The sequence below is a fragment of the Dasypus novemcinctus genome, chromosome 5 (assembly GCF_030445035.2).
Source record: "Dasypus novemcinctus isolate mDasNov1 chromosome 5, mDasNov1.1.hap2, whole genome shotgun sequence".
Classification (NCBI taxonomy): domain Eukaryota; kingdom Metazoa; phylum Chordata; class Mammalia; order Cingulata; family Dasypodidae; genus Dasypus; species Dasypus novemcinctus.
In genome coordinates this window covers 40,755,636-40,775,390 of record NC_080677.1, presented here as the reverse complement: position 1 = coordinate 40,775,390, position 19,755 = coordinate 40,755,636, and the positions used below count along the sequence as shown (strand labels likewise).

Here is a 19,755-nt window from a genome sequence, read left to right as displayed (position 1 = left end):
TTTTGTTTCTTTGTTTGCTCTTTGACTTTGCTTTATATATCTTTTTCCAACCTTTTAATTCACTCTTGCTTTGCCAAAGAATAAAGCCTTTTAAATTTTTAATTCACAATTCACTCTAGGTATTTTTATCTTTTAACTGCTGAATTGAGTACATTTACTGAAACTATGCTTAGTGATAGAAGGGAATTTGTTTCTAGCAACTTATTTTGTATATTTGTTCAGGTTTTCAATGCTAAATTTTTTTTACATCCATCTATGTTTAGATTGTGTCAGTTTGCTCCTGTTTTATTTTTTTCTCTTCTTTAATTTTATACATCATTTCCATTTATGTAAGAGCTACCGTTAAATTATTAGCATGCACAATTTAGTTATCAAATTCTATAATTAGCCAGTATTTCTAAATCTGTCTTGATGAGTACAAAGATTTAAAAATATGTAGAGTGTGACTAGCCCCCAGCATTTTGAAAGGTAATCTCTTTGGATATTTTCATTTCTAGTTTTCTGTTAAACTGGGACTTCTGAAGTTCAAAATACTGTGAACCAAAAAGAAAATTCAATTTGCTCATAACACCTAACAAATATGAACATATTCTCTAAATGAATAGCTTCAGAAATAGACTTTTAAATGAAAATAGATTTTTTTCTTTACTAGTTTCCCCATGATCTTTTTTGATTTATCTTTGGTATTATTTTTATTAAACAAAATTCAAGGAATTCAAATTATTTAGAAAACTGAACATAAAACCTTATTTGTGTTTGCTCTTGTTGAAATTGTATGGTGATATTGATTATAAAACACAATTAGTAATGTCCCACATATCTGGAAGCAAACATAACCATTTAGAACACAGCAGAAACCCAGGAACCATGAATAGGTTTCTGAGTAGTAGCAATACAAAGCCAAACAAATACAAAAAAGAAGAAGAAAAGAACTGTGAAATATCCTTAACCCAGTTGCTTTATTTCCTCATAATCCCCATTAGCAAACCACACCCATATAAATTAAAAAAAAATTTTTAAATTTTATTTTGAAAGAAACTTTAGATTACATAAATATTACATCAAAAATAAAGGGAGATTCTCATATAACCCACCCCTTTCCCCTTCCTCACTTTTCCCCATTGACATCTTTCATTATTGTGGTACATTTGTTATTGATAACGTTTTGAAGCATTCCTGCTAACCATGGTCTATAGCTAACATTATAGTTTACACTAGCTGCCACACAAATTTATAGGTTTTGAAAGAATGTATAATGACCAGTATCTGTCACTGCAGTGTAATGCAGGACAATTCCATTTTCCCAATAATCCCCATAGTACACCAATGCTTCCCTTTTCCCTCCCCTCAGAACCTCTAGTGGCTACTGCCTTCATATTAAGGTTACAAGTTCTTCCATTGTTAGAATAACATAGTTCATAGTTGTATCCTGCCTGCCCCCGCCGATGTTTGTTCATTCCTCAATCTTGAGGATTTTGGGAAGATGATGCTCACTCTGTTTCTGATTAAGAGGGGCCTTAGATCCCATGGGCTAGATGGATGGAACTGTCCATCATCTATCCTTTTGTTAGTTCTCCTGCGCAAGTCTGATGAATTGGAGTGTAGGTGTTGCAACTCTGCTGAGATTCAGGGCTCAATTGGCACATGAACAGACTGAAAATTTAAGTCTCTCAGGCATATATTTAATGAGTACAGAGCTAAATATAGGTTCAAATGAAAGAGGCAGAAGGGCCATGTGTAGGGAAATTATAAATGAATCCAACTCTGATACATTGGGGAACATGTATTCCAAGGTAAGGCCCACTGGCAGGGTGCCAAATTCCTCAGATTGTCTGCCCTGCCTATAGTGTCTAGATGTCTCTAGAGCCCTCAGGAGCCCTGCTGCTTGAGGCATTATTTACTGTGGCAGTCAGTGAGATCCTGACGTACATAAGCTTAACCTCAGGAGCATCCTCCCGACTCACTTTGAAATCTCTTAGCCATAAAAACTCATTTTTACTTACTATTTCCCCCTTTTGGTCAAGGTCTTTTTCCAGAAGCATTGTTAGTTGATGCTTGGTAATAATCCCTTATGCCAGGGAGGCTTATCCCTGTGAGTCATGTCCCACACTGGGGAAAAAGTAGTGTTTCTATACTGAGATTGGCTTAGAAAGAAGACACATTTGAGCAACAAGGAAGCTTTCAGGAGGTAACTCTTAGGCAATATGTAATACTAGGCTAAGCTTCAATTTCACAAGAATAAGGTTCATAATTACAATCATCAATGTCAAGGACCTGGCATATTGGTCTGTCTTCCTTTGCTAGCCACTGCCCACATACTCTAGGGATTCTGGCTGTTCTATTAGAGAATGTGGCAGTGCGTCTCAGGATGGGAATACAATATTTTTTCAGTTATTGTATGGGTCTCCACCCACTGAGTCTAAGCAAAAGCTATGTGCTTGTTTTACAAAGAGCTTTAAGACATATTCGTCCCCATTTTCCAAACAGAAGATGACACCCATCACCTATGACTTTGAAATGCTGGGGCCACAAGAGCATTGACATCTTACTACACTGGCTACACTGAGAGATTTAGAAAATATGTGCATATTAACTTTGCTGTGAGAGTAATTTGACAGGTTTTATCAGTGTAAGGAGATAGGAGATGTACCCATTGGCCTGAAACCACTTTGTATAAAGAAAGATCATGTTATCTATCTCAGGAATCTTGGACTATTTCCCTGCATTATAGTCCAACAAAGTAACAAATCAAAACAAAGATCCCAATTTAACCACCCCCCAAAAAAGAAAAATTAACATGTATTTCTTTAAAAATGTTTTAATATAGACTATTTAAAAGTAATTTAACCCAAAATTTCTCTTTTGGAAGATGTTTACTACTCATTTAAAGGGCATGACACAGTTTCCAATGGTGCCTGATAAATAAAATGCTAATTTGTACACCTACCTAATTTTTTAATTTATTCCCCCACCCCTTGCAGCTTACTTGCTGTCTGCTCTCTTATGTTCATTCGCTGCACGTTCTTCTGCACTTTTGCTTGTCTTCCTTTTCATTGCGTCACTTTGCTAAGTCAGCTCTCCACAGTGCTTGCAGGTGGGCAGCACTCCATGGCACTTGCAGGCCGGGCAACACTCCGTGGCACTTGCGGGCTGGGCAGCACCTCGTGGCGCTTGTGTGCTGGTGGCTCTCCACAGCATGCTGGTGAGCCTGCCTTCACAAGGAGGCCCTAGGGTGAAACCCAGGGCCTCCCGTATGGTAGACAGGAGCCCAACTGATTGAGCCACAGCTGCTTCCCTACCTACCTAATTTTTAATAACACTAAGTCATGAACTGTTCAACATTTTTATTTTATTGCAGTGTTAGAAGTATGAACTTTTATACTTACTTAGAAGTATCTAAAAGAACTTTGGTCAAAATTATCTCTCATTTAAGTGGCTAGTAGAATAAAAAAATTTACGAAACATAGAAATCAATTAGAGTGACTACAGAAAAGTATAATCTCAACTTTCAACTTCAGGAAATATGCTTTTTATTGGCTTCTGATGGAAATAAAAGTATATACCATAGTGTCACTATGTGTCCCTACTTTAGAAGCCATGCTGCACTTGTAAAAGTGCATAATGTAGGCAACTGATTTTGAAAATGAATTTGTTTAACCAGACAATGTTTAATATACTTCTCTCTTCTATAGCCCTTTCTTTTTGGCAAATGGTCTAAAAAATATTTGACTTATGTTTGCTCTTATGAGTAGTGATTATGAATCTCTCTTAATGAGGCATTTGAAAATTTCAACTATTTATTTTTAATAAAATTTACCGCTTTCTTAATTAACGTTTTAATATAGACTAAATGCAGAAAACTTGGAAACGGCATGAGCACAAAGAAAAACTCATCCCCAAATTACTGAAGCTTTTCCTTCATTATTTCTTACCTCCAACACTAAGCAATTTTAAAAATATCACCTTTTGATAATGATTTTGCTTCATTTTTATTTTTATCATATTTCTCGAAGCCTTTCCTTGATTCTTTTAAGTCATGATTATTATAACATGCTTTCTTATTTCACACATACCTCCTTTCTGTTGATTTATTCATTCATCATTTGTTTATTAAGCACCTACTTTGTATAAAACACTTCCCTGTGATGGGAACTATAACAGTCACTAGGCAAAGCCCCTATCCTGATGGAACTTGCTAACTAGGGAAAAGGTGCTTGAATTTTGGGTGTTAACCCACCGGATTAGGAAACATGCTTAATTCACTGTCCTATCCATACAGTTAGGCACAGTGCCTGTTGCCTTGTGATTGCACAAAAGATTTTGAATGAGCACACATATCTGATGACAAAACTTTTGAACAGGTAGTTATTTGCCACTTTCCTCTAGTGCTATGTCCCTGATGGAAGAGGCTATAAAAGTACTGCATAAATAGCGTGTTGCCGGCCTGGTCATGATGTTTTTTACTAAGATCTAACATTTTTATCATGTTTTTGAGTTTGCAAGATGTTATTCCATCATCTCACAGGGTTCTTGTGAAGCTCAAGTAAGGCAATAAATATTTCTATTAAAAATACTTAGAAGGGAGTAGATGTAACTCAAGCAGTTGAGCTCCTGCTTCCCACATGGGAGGTCCTGGGTTCAGTTTCTGGTGCCTTCTAAAAACCAAAACAAACAACAAGCAAAGCAAAGGAAAAAACCAACTCAGGGGAGCTGATGTGCCTCAGTGGTTGAGCACTGGCTTCCCATGTACAAGGTCCCGGGTTCAATCGCTGGCCCCTGGCACTTCAAAAATAAAATGGATATTTGTGTAATTTACTTGGAGTCACTACAGTATTGAGATATTCATTAAGAGATGAAACTTTTAATAACCTCCTTCATCTCAGATATTGTTATGCAGTTGAAAAGTCATGATTTTAACTTATCTAGTATGCAAATATCTATTGCATATTCTTATTTATTTATTTATTTATTCCCCCTCCGCCCCCCCCCCCCCAGTTATCTGCCCTCTGTGTCCATTCACTGCGTGTTCCTCCATGTCTGCTTCCATTCTTGTCAGCGGCCCGGGAATCTGTGTCTCTTTTTGTTTGTGTCATATCACTGCATCAGCTCTCTCTGTGTGCGGCGCCACTCCTGGACAGGCTGGACTTTCTTTCATGCTGGGCGGCTCTCCCTATGGGGTGCACTCTTGCACGTGGGACTCCCCTGCACGAGGGACACTCTATTGCATATTATTAAGTTCAATGTACAAATTATTATTTAACTTCTAAATGCCATAAGGAAAAATAAAAAATACAGCAAGAAATAATTAGACAAATAAGTTAGGTTCAATCCCTGGATCAAATAGCCTTCAATATTATGCAAAGAATGATAATTTCATGCAAACACATACATATACACACACACACTATATACAGAGAGAAGTGTGTGCATGTACTCCCAACACTTCACCTGGCTGATTCCAGTTTATCTTTCTCATCTCAAATTAAACATCACTTTCTTACAGAGAAATTCCCTATCGCCCACATCAGGTTCTTGTTTACACATTTTCATAGCATCCATATTTTTCCTATACAGGTTTCATATTTTTAATTTATTATGTTTAATAAATGTTAAATCTTTGTCTCCTTCCTTGGCAATGAACACAGAAAAGGATCAACATACTAGCAAAGAGTCCAGCACAGAGTATGAGCATATTAAATAGTACTTGCATGCAGTAAGTCTAATACATAAAATACTGTAGCAAGGAATAGGAGAGAGAAAAATGAATGGGAACATGATGGATAGGGAAAGCACACATAATCTGGGAGCTCAAAAAAGACTTTATATAAAACTGAAGTGCACCTTAAAGAATGGCTCTGAATGCTTAACATGGAGTTCAGTAGACATAGCTGGAAGGGTGACGCAGAAATGGTAGCCTGGTGCAAGCAGGAAGGATCAGGGCCTGCCTCTCCATTAGATATAGTAGACACAGTACCCAGAGCCTGCAATACTTTTAGGGACCCATGTAATGTTTTCAGTGAATTATTTTAACAAGAAGGAAAATGAGTATAATAATAATGACTATATAATAATACATCCAGGCATGATTATATTTGTCTTTATACCAGTGCATTCATAAAATATAATTTTAAATATATTTATGGTGCAAGGACCATACAAAGGCAAAAGTGTCTAGGGCCCATGAAAGTCCTAATGCAGCCATGGGGTGGTACTTATTAAACAGTAGATCGGGTTTGGCTAGAACTTAGAAAAGGTATGGAAGGACTAAGGTTGAAAAAGTAGATTGACATAGGTCAAGGAGGGCCCCAAATAACAGATTGAGCAGGATATTCAACTTTTGGTCGACATTCAGAGACTTGTGTCGCCCATTTAGTACTTGTAGGAGGGCTTTAGGAAGAGAATTTTTGCAGGAAGGACTAGGACGATTGGTACTAGAGGTAAGGAGCGTTAGTTTAGATGACGGTTAAGAGGTGACTACAGTAAAATGAGATGGAAGGGATGGATACTACAAATATTAAGGAATATATTCACGTATGCATTTTAGGTCACATGCAGAAAAGCTGCCTTTTCCAGGTAGAATACTCTCACAGCTGTAATTTTATATTCATATTCCCTACTATTGAAAGTTCCATGAGCAGCAACTGTGTCAATCTTACTGGCATATCCTCAGCACATTGAACATGGGAGACCCTTGAATTAGATTCTTGTAAAACTGTAAAGACTATGAAAACTACAGTTGGACCTATAATAACCAAGCCATGCTAATTATTTAAGTAAATGCCCAAAGCCTGTGTCATTGACAAATAACTTCTGATTAATGATGTTTTGATTATTCTGCAGAACAATATAGAAGTAACAACATTAACTATCACCTCTATTAAAATCTGTTTTAAATGATTCTTTTTTCTCTCTAAATTAAATAAAATCTCTGTTTATGATTTATAGCAAAAAATATATTCATAGTCTTAACTTATATGAAGCATTAACTCATATATTATAAACAGAGAAAACTACAATCACATAAAACCATATAATATGTGCTAAGTACAAATGTGTTGTGTGCAAATTTGTTAGCTTTCCTGGTGGAGTAATTTGTGTGCTTAAGATGTACCGAGCCTTGAGCTAGAGATACAAGTTGCGTAGGGCTTCGTAATGGAATATGTTGGGTGCTACAGGAACACCTAACTTAACTGGAAGGTTAAGGGAGAACCTTCCTAAGGAGAAGTGATGTTTGAGCTGAGGTTTGAAAGAACTTATGACAGCCAGGTCAATCAAAGTAAAAGGGCATGACCATTTAGCAAATTCTAAGAATTAAGCTTGTATTTTAGGGACTTTGTTAACCTATTGGCGTGTCACTTTCTGGTTGCATTAAATCCAATGACCATGCTTTCCTACCACTGTTCAGCTTTTTTTCATGTTCATTAGGAATATGAAAAAGGAAAGGGGAAAAAATAGGAAAAAGGTATAAATTCTCTGATGTTGAAGAGTGAGGAATTACTCACTGTGTAGTACTGTTGCTTAAATTGCCTATCTGTTTTAGATACTGTCTTTCTTACAGACATAGAAATAGACTAAATGAATCTTCCAGAAGTCCTTACACTCTAGTTCTTTGATTCTATAACTTAAGAAGTATGAAGAATGATAACATAGTTAAATCATTGATAATATATTTAACACTTTGTGAAAGAAACTAATAATTTTTATATTACAATTTACTACCCATGAAAAGTGTATTGTTTTATACCATTAAACAAAGACTGAATGGTATAAAAATATACTCATTTAATTAATTTTTAGAGGCTCCTGCAAATTTCATTAAAAATATTATAGAAACAAATTCAGAATAAAATACTCAGATTTGAGCCCCAATGACTATTTGAAAGTAGTTGAATCGTTCTCCCACTTGGTTTGCAACAATGCTGGGACTATATTCAAAACGTTGGTCTCAGGATAGGAAATGAGACTAGGTCGATGTTACTTTAAGGCTAAAGGTCAGTTTCTTTCCATCAGTTCAAACTGACAAGTCTCCTGCCATCACCTCCTCCTTAGCCAGGCAGACAGACCCTGGCTGTAAGTGTGAAAACATCTGTTGAATGGATTTATTGACTAGGTCTTGTTTTTTCTCTCCCTTTCACTATTTTTTTTTCTTTTTCCTTCACTCCGTTTATTATGTCTCTGACCTGATGAACTTAATTTGTTGACATGTCTCTCAGTGTCTCCCTCCAACCTTGTCTCACATTTCTTTCTACTGTGCTGTTTTCTTGGCAACAGCCCTTCCTGGAATCCCAGCATGCACTTGCGCTCTCGGTGCACCAAGCTCAGCTGGCTGTGGTTGGCATGGATGGATTAGACAAACATCATCTTGTCTGCAGGACCCACTCATCTCCTTCAGCCTCCGTCTTACCTCACTCAGCAACACACCACCCCTTCCAGCCTGGCTCTGCAACTGGTAGGAATCCCTAAAGACGTCTCCCTAATAAGCAGGCTAAATGTGCCGTTTTTGTAGGATTAAGCGATTTAAATGCTCTGAATAACTCCAATAGCTGAACGTTCCATTATAACCCGATGCAACTCAAATTTTATGAGGTTATATTGGCCACAAGACAAACAGCACATCTGATAAATCTTGGCTTAGTATTAATAGCCTCATAAATTGTTATCATTCAAAGGCCTGGAAAATGCATCAACAGGTGCATGAGTCCCTTTTGGAAACAACATTCTTCAGCAGTGTTTCCCAATCTGTTACCATCTAGTAGCCTGGCCACCAGGAAATTTATGATGCTCAGCTTCCTCATTTGACGCTAAAGAGAGATTTTCCTGCTGCTTATTTTTCTTATCATTTTGTTTTTCTTGTTGTTTTGTTTGTTTCCCCAATTTCTCTGACTTTCCACACAAGTGACCATGGGAAACAGTGGTGCCAAGGCAAACCTTACTTGATTCTATGTAAGTTGATTTCATTTCCCTTTATTTTGGTACCTGGAGGTAGGCTTTTTGGCTGTGTGTGATAGTTTAGGACCTGTCTACAGAGGAATCAAGCCAAATGACTTCAAGGCTACAGGAAAGTCAAGACTGGATCATATGCAAAAAGGGGTGTTATTTCTCTACAAAGGAATCATGCTGTAAATATATTAGTATGTGTGGATAAATGTTCCTTTTTGTCTGATGGGCGCTGTTCTTGTTCAACACTATCAAGCTCAAACTGTGGCTGATCAAATGAAAGATAAAGTAGCCCTAAGGGACTTCATAACATGGATGAAGGAAGGAAAGAATTAATATGTACCTTTCTCCAAAAGCTTTCCAGGTTATCTGATTTATTTTTGAATTAATTTTGAGGATTCAGAGCTTCCTCTTGTGGCTACTATGACCTCACATAACTCTTTGTGCTTTCTGTTTCTGAAATCACATCCCCAAGCCTTGATATCCTTTTGTATTTAAAACTCAATGAATAAAATGGCCACGTTATTTAACTTTGATTGGCATCTTTAATAAACATGCATATGAGCTACTTTTTATAATGTCTTATACCACAAGCCAACTATTCCCTACCGGGACCTACAGCCTGGGTATTTTTTACTTTATTAGCCACCACCTCTGCTCGGTCTATCTCCTGGAGCACAGGCTGCCTTCTGGGGTACCCCAGATGACATGGGACTGCAGCTCAATGTCAGGGAAGCAGCTTGGATCAGGCATGTTTGGTGTTATCCCTGTGCCTAGGAGAGTTTTTGCTTAAAACCAGATATGTGAAATAGAGGAATATTTCTTGTAGGTAGTAAGAGTATTGGTCTTTAAGAACGACATACTTTTCAATTATTATTTCCTAAAAGTGTCTTTTATTAAGTCACAACTATTCAGTAATGTTAATTTCATTGACTTAAAATAATTTCCATAATTAAAAAATGGGCTTAATTTGAAACTTTTGTGTTGATGGTCCCATGTATGCTGCTGTTTGCTATTGTAAACCTATTGACATCATTTCTTTTCTTGGTGAGGAGGTGTGGCCCTTTCCAGATATATTTTACTTTCTCTAGTTTCCATAAGTTTTTTTGATATGAATGAAACATGATCTCTGCATATTAGAAAGATCCTATAAGCTAAAGAAAATAGTGTTACCAAATGGACATTTCTGTTGACTTTAGAAAAATCCAAATAATCACCCACCTCAAACCTGGATTATTTCAAATAATTAGTTTCTTTCTTATGTCATCGTCCTAGTATTTCTTTATCAGAGTGTATATTCCAAAGATAAATAGGGAAATTAATCTGAATTTATTTCTTATTTAATGGATTTGATGAGGGAAATTTCTTGTTGAAATGAGAGATAATGTAAACATTTTAAAAATTGCATGGTTTGTACCTAGTAGGCATTCAATAATTCAATTCAGAGGGGTCTTCCAGAAAGATGGCATCAGAGTAGCTAGGCAGGACTCAACTCTCTCACAAAAATAACAGAGGAAAGGCAAAAAGTTATCTGAGGAAGCTGCTTTGGGGATCTGCAGACCAGGCTAGTGCTGCATGTATCCAGGAGGGAAAGGGAACGAGAGACAAAGAGGTCAATAGGAAAAAAAACATGAGTTACTCGCCCCTGTGGCTGGGAACGGCACACACCCTCCATCCTTAAGGTGAATACCCTCAGTAAAGCCCCTGGATCACTGCAGCCAACTGAGAGGGGAAAATCAGTCCTCCTCCCTGGGAGGAAGAGGGGTCTGGAGGAGAGAGGAGAGTGGTTTATTTTCAGCAAGTTAGGTCAGCCGAGCCCGCTTTGAATCTCTGCTGTAGCCAGCCCAGCAAGTGGAGATTGCAAAGGAACCGTCTGTAGGGGAGCTGAAGGGCAAATAACTGTGGGACAGGCACCCAGTAAACTCAGAGAGAAAGAAATGTAAAGAGGAGGGAAGATGAGATGGGCAGAATCGAGGGGGAAAAAAATAAAATAAAATTAAGACCCCAGCCAGTGCTGAAATGGCCCCAGGTAGAGTGGAGGGGGGATCAGATCAGGCAGGCTGTCACAGTTACCACTGCCCCCCCCCCCCGGCTCCCTTAGAAAAGGAACTCTCTCTCTCATTGAGGGGGTAGACTAACAGCCTTGGAGAGAAGGAAGCCAGAAAAGATAGCTGGTAAACTGTTAGAAACCCACTCACCTGGGAGATAGAGGGAGGGGAGAGGCAGATAAACTTTCAGAAGCCTATCTAACATGAGGAGTGGGTGTAGCTCAGAGGATGAACACCTGCCTCACGTTTGCTAGGTCCCTGGTTTAATCCCCAGTACTGCTTAAGAAAAGGGATCCAGGGAATTTAGAGATTGGGATTTTTTTTTTAATCTGTTAGATGATATTTCTTATTCTTTTAATTTTTTATTTGTTTCTTAATTCTTTATTTTATTCTCTAAAACCAGGTACATACCTTAACCTGTGGATGGCAGGCTACATGGTGATTGATCAGTAAGCACTGGCACCCTGAGATGGTTCCTAGTGGCCTAAGAGGGAAGCCTGTTTTACTTGGGTTGTTTTTGTTTTTTGTACTTTCTCTTTCTTTGTTTCTTTTTCCTTTCCTTCTTTTTTCTCCTTAGTTTCTTTATTTCTATTCTTTCTTTCCTTTCCCCCTCTTCCATTTCTTTTCTTTCATTCCAATTTTTCTTGTTTGGGCTTTCCCCCCTCCCCCCCTTCTCATCTTTCTGGTCTTTTATATTATGCCATTTTTCCCCATATTCATTTTTATTCTTACTTCATTTTTTTAATTCCACCTTTTTTTAAATTCTTATTCTTTTGTACTTTTTATGATTTTCATTTGTTACTTTTTCCCCCTTGGCTCTTATAATTCCTTTTCTGACTTTTTTATTACTACAATTATTCTATTTCTCTTCTTCTAGCTTTCCTTTTCTAGGGTCCTTAAATTTTTTCAGGGAAACATGGACAATTACAAGGACACAGAATAACTGGTACCAAGTGTTAAAGTGGAAATGTAACACAAAACAAAACAAAATAAATCCCTAGAGTAGAAAGAGAAGCTAACCATCTGAATAGGCCCATCAAGATAAACAGATGCCTAGATACCAGAAAAAAATTACAAGCCATAGTAAGAAGCTGGAAGACATGGCTCAGTCTAATGAATGAACTAAAAGACAGGAGGAGATACAGAATGTGAAACAATGTGGACATCAAGGATGTCCAAATAAATATCATGAATCAACTTAATGATGTGAAGGAAGAGATAAAGAATATTAAGAAGACACTAGGGGAAAAATCAGAAGAAATTGTAAACATACATAAAAAGATAACAGATCTGATGGTGATTAATGGCACAATGCAAGAAATAAAAAATATGCTAGATGGACATAAGAGCAGATTTGAATAGACAAAGGGAAGAATTAGTGACATTGAAGATAATACATCTGAAATCACACAGACAGTAGGACAAATAGATTAAAAAGAGAAAAAATTCAGCAGGGACTCAAGGAATTGAATAACAACACAAAACATACAGACATTTGCATTATAAGCATCCAAGAAGGAGAAGAGAAATAGAAAGGACCAGAAGGAGTTTTGGAGGATAATGGCTGACAATTTCCCAACCTTTTTAAGGGACATAAATGTACATGTCCAGGAAGTGCAGCACACTCCAAGCAGGGTTACCCCAAGGCATATACTTATACATTTACTTATCAAATTGTCAAATACTCAGGACAAAGAGAGAATACTGAAAGCAGCAAGATAAAAAAGGTCCATCACATACAAGGGAAGCTCAATCAGATTAAGTGCTGATTTCTCATCTGAAACCATGGAGGCAAGATGACAGTGGTATGACTTAGTCAAGGTGCTGAAAAACAAACAAACAAACAAAAAACCTGCCAGTCAAGAATTCTGTATTCAGCAAAGCTGACATTCAAAAATGAGGGAGAGTTCAAAACAGTTCACAGATAAACAGAAATTAAGGGAGTTTGTCAATAAGAAACCTGCTCTTCAAGAAATACTAAAGGGAGTTCTGCAGGTTGAAAGGAAAACAAGAGAGAGAGGACTGGAGGGGAGTGTGGAAAGGAAAATTACTAATAAGGGTACCTAAAAACATAAAAAGAGAAATAAAAACAAAATATCACATATATAAAATGAAAGAAAAAATGGCTTATTTAAATACTGCCTTAAGTAATAACATTGAATGTTAATGGATTAAACTCCCCAATCAAAAGATAAAGAATGGCAGAATGTAAAAGGAAATATAACCCATCTATATGCTGTCTACAAGAAACTCACCTTAAATCCAGGGGCACAATGAAGTTGCAAATGAAAGGTTGGAAAATGATTTTATATGCAAACAATAAACAAAAAAGACTGGGAGTAGCTATAGTAATGTTGGACAAAATAGACTTTAAATGCAAAAAGTATTACAAGAGACTAGGAAGGACACTTTAGTAATTAAAGTGGTAATCTATCAAGAAGAAAGAACTATCATAAATATTTATGCACCTAACCAGGTGCACCAAAATATGTGAGACAAACATTGGAAAAACTAAAGGGAGAAAGAGATGTCTCTACAATTATAGTGGGGGACTTTAATACATCATTATCACCATTAGACAACATCTCAACAGAGGCAAAACAAAAGAAACAGAGACATTGAATAATATGTTAGAGGATCTAGACCTAATAGATATTTGCAGAATGTTACACCCAAATACAGCAGGATATATATTCTTCTCAAGCACACATGGGTCATTCCAGAGGATAGGCCACAGAACAAGTATCAATAAATTAAAAAAGATTGAAATTATACAAAGTATTTTCTCAGACCACAATGGAATGAAGCTGGAAATTAATAAGGGGCAGAGATACAGAATAGTCAGAAAGATGTGGAGGTTAAAAAACACACTCTTAGATAATCAGTGGGTTAAAGAGGAAATTGCAAAAGAAATCAATAACTACCTTGAAAATAATGAAAATAAGAACACAACATATCAAAACCTATGGGATGCAGCAAAAGCAGCGCAAAAAGGGAAATTTATAGGCATAAATGCTTCTATTGAAAAAGAAGAAAGAACTAAAATCAATGACCTCTCTGCACACCTGAAGGAACTAGAAGAACAACAAACTAATCCCAAAGCAAGCAGAAAGAAGGAAATAACAAAGATTAGAGCAGAACTAAATGAAATTGAGAATAAAAAAGAAAAAACACTAGAAAAATTAACAAAACCAAAAGCTGAATATTTGAGAAGAAAAATGATGGAGGGGATATCACCACTGATCCCACAGAAATAGAGTATCATAAGAGGATACTTTGAAAAATTGTATGCCAAAAAGATGGATAACTTAGATTAAATGGAAAAATTTCTGGAAACACACCACCTGCCTACATTGAAGAAAGAAGAAATCAATGAACTCAACAAACCAATCACAAGTAATGAGACTGAATTAGTTATCAAAAACCTCCCAACTAAGAAAAGCCCGGGACCAGATGGTTTCACTGGTGAATTCTGCCCATCATTCTGAAAGAACTAGCACCAATCCTGCTTAAACTCTTTCAAAAAATAGAAGTGGAGGGAACATTGTCTAACTCATTTTATGATGCCAACATCACCCTAATACCAAAGCCACATAAAGATGGCACAAGAAAATAAAACTACAGACCAATCTCTCTAATGAATCTGGATGCAAAATTTCTCAATGAAATACTTGCTAATCGTATCCAACAATTGAATCAATTATCAAATAAATTAAATTCCAAGATCAAGTGAGTTTCATCCCTGGTATGTAACGATGGTTCAATCTAAGCGAATCAATCAATGTAATATATCATATTAACAGATCAACAGAAAAAAAATCACATGATCATCTCTATTGATTCAGAAAAAAGTATTTAACAAAATGCAGCATAATTTCTTGATAAAAAACACTTCGAAAGATAAGAATAGAAGGAAACTTCTTCAACATGATAAAGGGTATATTTGAAAAACCCACAGCTAGTATCATATTTAAAAGTGAAGTGCTAAAGGTTTTCTCTCTATAATCTGGAAAAAGACAAGGATGCCCACTGTCACCATTCTTTTTCAACATTGTGTTAGAAGTGCTTCCTCAAGACAAGAAAAAGAAATTACAGGCATTCAAATTGGAAAAGAAGAAGTACAAATCTCACTATTTGCAAATGACCTGAACCTATAAGTAGAAAGCCCTAAAAAAAACTCCAACAAAGCCTCTAGAGCTAATAAATGAGTTCAGTAAAATGGCATGATATAAGCTCAACATGAAAAAATCAGTAGCATTTATGTATACCAATAATGAGCAATCTGAAGAGGAAATCAAGAAAAAAAATTGCATTTACAATAGCAACTAAAAAAACACAAATATTTAGGTATAAACTTAACTAAAGATGTAAAGAACTTGTACACAGAAAATTACACAACCATCAAAGAAGACCTAAACAAATAGAAGAATATTCCATGTTCATGGATCAGAAGACTAATGATCATTAAGATGTCTGTCCTATCAAAATTGATTTAAAGATTTAATGCAATCCCAAGACAACAGCCTTTTTTACTGAGTTGGAAAAGCTAATTTTGAAATTTATTTGGAAAGGCAAGGGGCCCCAAATAGCCAAAAACATATTGAAAAAGAAAAATGAAATTGGAGGAATCATGCTTCCTGACTATAGTGCACACTACAAAGCTACAGTGGTCAAAGAAGATGAGCACACAAGGAACAGATACAGAGAGCAGACAGTGAGCACAAACAATGGAGGGGGTGGGGCAAATAAATAAATAAAATAAATCTTTTTTAAAAACTGTGTGGGATTGGCACAAGCATAGACATATTGACCAATGGAATCAAACTGAGAGTTCTGCTATAGATCCTTGCATATATGATCAACTGATATTTTACAAGGCTACCAAGCCTGCTCTACTGGGACAGAATGGCCTTTTCAACAAATGTTGCTTGGAGAACTGGATGCCATATCTAAAAAAATGAGAGAGGATTACCATCTCAGGCCCTATAAAAGAATTAACCCAAGAAGTATCAAAGACCTAAATATAAGAGCCAAGACCACAGAGCTCCTAGAAGATAGTGTAGGGAAGCCTCTGCTAGGTCTTGTAGCAGGGAATGATTTCATAAATTTTATACTCAAAGCACAAGCAAGAAAGAAAAATAGACAACTTCCTCAAAAGTAAAAACTTTTGTACTTCAAAGGAGTTTGCTAAGAAGGTGAAAAGGCAGCCTACTCAATGGGAGAATATATTTGGTAACCATTTACCTTATAATGGCCTAATATCCAGCATATATAAGAAATCTTCCATCTCAAAAATAAAAAGACAAACATCCCATTTATAAAAGGAGCAAGAGATTTGAATAGACACTTTTCCTAAAAAGAAATAGAAATGGCTAAAAAGTGGAGGAAAAGATGCTGAACAATCCTAGCTATTAGGGAGATGCAAATCAAAATTACAATAAGATATCATCTTACACCTTTAGACTGGCAGGTATTAAAAAAAACAGAGGACTACAATTGTTGGAGAGGATGTGGAGGAAATAATAGAATAGATGAAACATAGGGCTTTGGAACTGTTCTGCATAATCTTGCAGTGATGGATATAGGCCATCATAAATTTTGTTAACACCTGTAAAAATGTATGGTACAAAATGTAATCCATAATATAAACCACTGACCATGTTTAGTAGCAATACTTATTCATCAATTGTAACAAATGTTCATACTCATATAAGATGTTATCAATAAGGGAAAATATGAGAAGGGGAGGGGTTGGGATAGAGGGGAATCTCCTATCTTTTCTATGGGACTTTTCTGTAACCTAAAGCTTCTTTGAAAATTAAGAAAAAAAAAAAAAAAGATGCTGTGGGAATGTACAGAAGAAATTGTGACCATACATAAGTAATATATCTTATGGTGATGAAAGACAATGAAAAATTATTTTTTAATATTTTTATTTTGGTATTTTGTTTTTAAATTACTATATTATTTTTTATTATTTTTATTCATTTATGGGTTTTTTTAGCTTTGTGTTTTGGGAAGTTTTAGATTGCAAAAGAGTCACAACTGTGGCAGGGGAGGATCATTATTTTGTGGGGTGTTGGTGATGAGGGAATTTGTGGGGTGGGGTGCACCATCATGCCTGTATGGAATATGAATATGTTCAAGTGGTCATAGGCATTGTCTTGGTAGGTGGAGACCCACACAATAACTGAAAGAATATTGTATTCTCATCCTGGGGAGTCCTGCTACATTCTCTAATAGAGTGACAAGAATCCCTAGAGTACATGGGAAGTGGCTAGCAAAGGAATACAGACCAATATGCCAAGCCCTTGACATTGATGATTGTACTTATGAACCTTGTTCTTATGAAATTGAAACTTAGCTTAGTATTATATACTGCCTAAGAGTTGTCTCCTGAAAGCATCCTGGTTGTTCAAATGTGTCATCTCTCTAAGCCACTCAGCATATAAACATGTTACCTTCCCTCTGGCATGGGACATGGCTCCCAGAGATGAGCCTCCCTGGCACTGAGGGATTATTACCAAGCACCAACTAGCAATGCATCTAGAAAAAGACCTTGACCAAAAGGGAGAAATAGTAAATATAAATGAGTTTTTATGGCTAAAAGATTTCAAATTGAGTCGGGAGGTTATTCCTGAGGTTACACTTATGCACATTTCAGGAGGATCCCATTGACTGACACAGTAAACAGTGCCTCATACAGGAGTGTTTCTGAGGACTCTAGAGACATCTAGACACTAAAGGCAGGGCAGACAATCTCAGGAATTTGGAACCCTGTCAGTGGGCCTCCTTGTCCCCAAAGTAAAAGAGTTAGACTCATTTATAATTTCCCTATACAAGGTTCTTATGCCGTTTTTATCTAAACCTATAATTAGCACTAAACTTGTTAAATTTATGTCCCAGAAACTTAAATCTTTGGTCTGTTTGTATGTCAATTGAGCCCTGAATCTCAGCAGTATTGCAACAACTACTCTCCAGTTCATTGGACTCAAACAGGACAACTAATAAAGTATTATAATGTACAACACCCATCCCATAAAATAGTATTTTCAATTGCAAGCAAGACAGTTCCATCCATCTGCCCCATGGGATTTAAGCTCTCTCTCAATCAGAAACGGTGAGGTCATCACCATCACAAAATCCTCAAGATTAAAGAATGAGCAAACATAAGGGGGAAATGCAACTATTTATTATTGTTATTATTATTCTAGCAATGGAGTAACTTGTAAAATTGGTATAAAGGCAGTGGTCACCAGTGGTTCAGGGGGGAGGGATAGGGAAGAATAGGTGTAACATGGGGCATTATTGGGACACTGGAATTGTTCTGGGTGACATTGCAATGACAGATATAGGCCATTATATGTCTGTCAAAACCTATAAAGATGTGTGGCACACAGTGTAAAACTATTGTAGAAGTGTAAACTGTTGACCATAGCCAGCAGCAATGCTTTAATACGTGTTCATCAATTGTAACAAATATATAACACCAAAGAAAGATGCTGTTAATGGGGAAAAGTGGAAGGGGAAGGGGTGTGGTGTATGGGAATTCCTCTATATTTTCAATATATCATTTATGTAATCTAAAGGGTCTTTAAAAATAAAATGGAAAAGCAGTATACAAAATAATTTAATTGTTGAATCAAAAAATATTAACTGCCTAGTAAGCAAGCCCTATTAATTCACTAGTTTAAATCTGAACACACTGAAAGAGAATCATTTTATAATTATTGTTCTGATAAAAAAAATGACTAGGTGATTTCAGGATTTTATACCTGAGTAATGCAGAACATGCTTATTGTTTTTTGAACTTTAATGTTGCATCCTAACCCTTCATTCTTTTAAGAAAAACTCTTGATAATATGTATGTGCTTTGCATATTTGTTAATTGAACTACTGACATTAGGATTTAAAAATATATCTAGTTGGCAAATTGTCCTTTAGTGCTATTCCAAATCCAAGGAAAAGTATACCATCTTTGTTCAACTCCTCAATCTCTAGCTATGGTTTTAACTCAAACTCAAATTTCTTGTGTAAATCTTATGCTCTTGTAATCCACATATCTCAAAATTCACTTTAGTGATACTAATATACCAGATTTTAGTAGCAAATTCTAAGGCTTTCATTTTTAGTCTATGAGAATATTTACTTTTATTTTATTTTATCTTTATTAAAGATTTATTCATTTATTTATTTCTCTCCCCTCCCTCCCCAGCCCCGCCCTGGTTGTCTGTTCTCTTGTTTATTTGCTGCGTCTTCTTTGTCCACTTCTGTTGTTGTCAGTGGCATGGGAATCTGTGTTTCTTTTTGTTGCGTCATCTTGTTGTGTCAGCTCTCTGTGTGTGCGGCGCCATTCTTGGGCAGGCTGCACTTTCTTTCGCTCTGGGCAGCTCTCCTTACGGGGCGCGCTCCTTGTGCGTGGGGCTCCCTTATGCAGGAGACACCCCTGTGTGGCACGGCACTCCTTGCGCTCATCAGCACTGCACATGGGCCAGCTGCTCACGGGTCAAGGAGGCCCGGGGTTTGAACTGCAGACCTCCCATGTGGTAGACGGATGCCCTAACCACTGGGCCAAGTCTGCTTCCCAAAATATTTACTTTTAGATATTAAGTTCCTTTCTTTTGACTTTTAAATGTTTATTTTTCTAGATATGTTTGAAAAATCAAAAGTAACTTTCAAGTATGTTCTCTGTGAATATTTAGCTTTTTTCTTAATGAAAGTCATATTATCTCACACACTCAGTAGTTGTTCCACTAAAAATGAAGAAAGA

General features: G+C 36.5%; 1 protein-coding gene across 8 annotated transcripts in view; it reads left to right on the top strand.

Annotated features, from left to right (window-relative positions):
- Positions 1–19,755, top strand: part of HDAC9 (histone deacetylase 9) — a 996,672-nt gene that overhangs the window by 724,430 nt on the left and 252,487 nt on the right. For all 8 annotated transcript variants that reach the window (XR_011648800.1, XR_011648799.1, XM_071215127.1 and 5 more), the window contains one exon: positions 8,272–8,449. Coding sequence is in view for 6 of the 8 variants with exons in the window: in XM_071215127.1 (XP_071071228.1) it covers positions 8,272–8,449 (178 nt within the window). In the remaining 2 variants the exon portion in view is untranslated. The remainder of the gene's footprint in view (positions 1–8,271; positions 8,450–19,755) is intronic.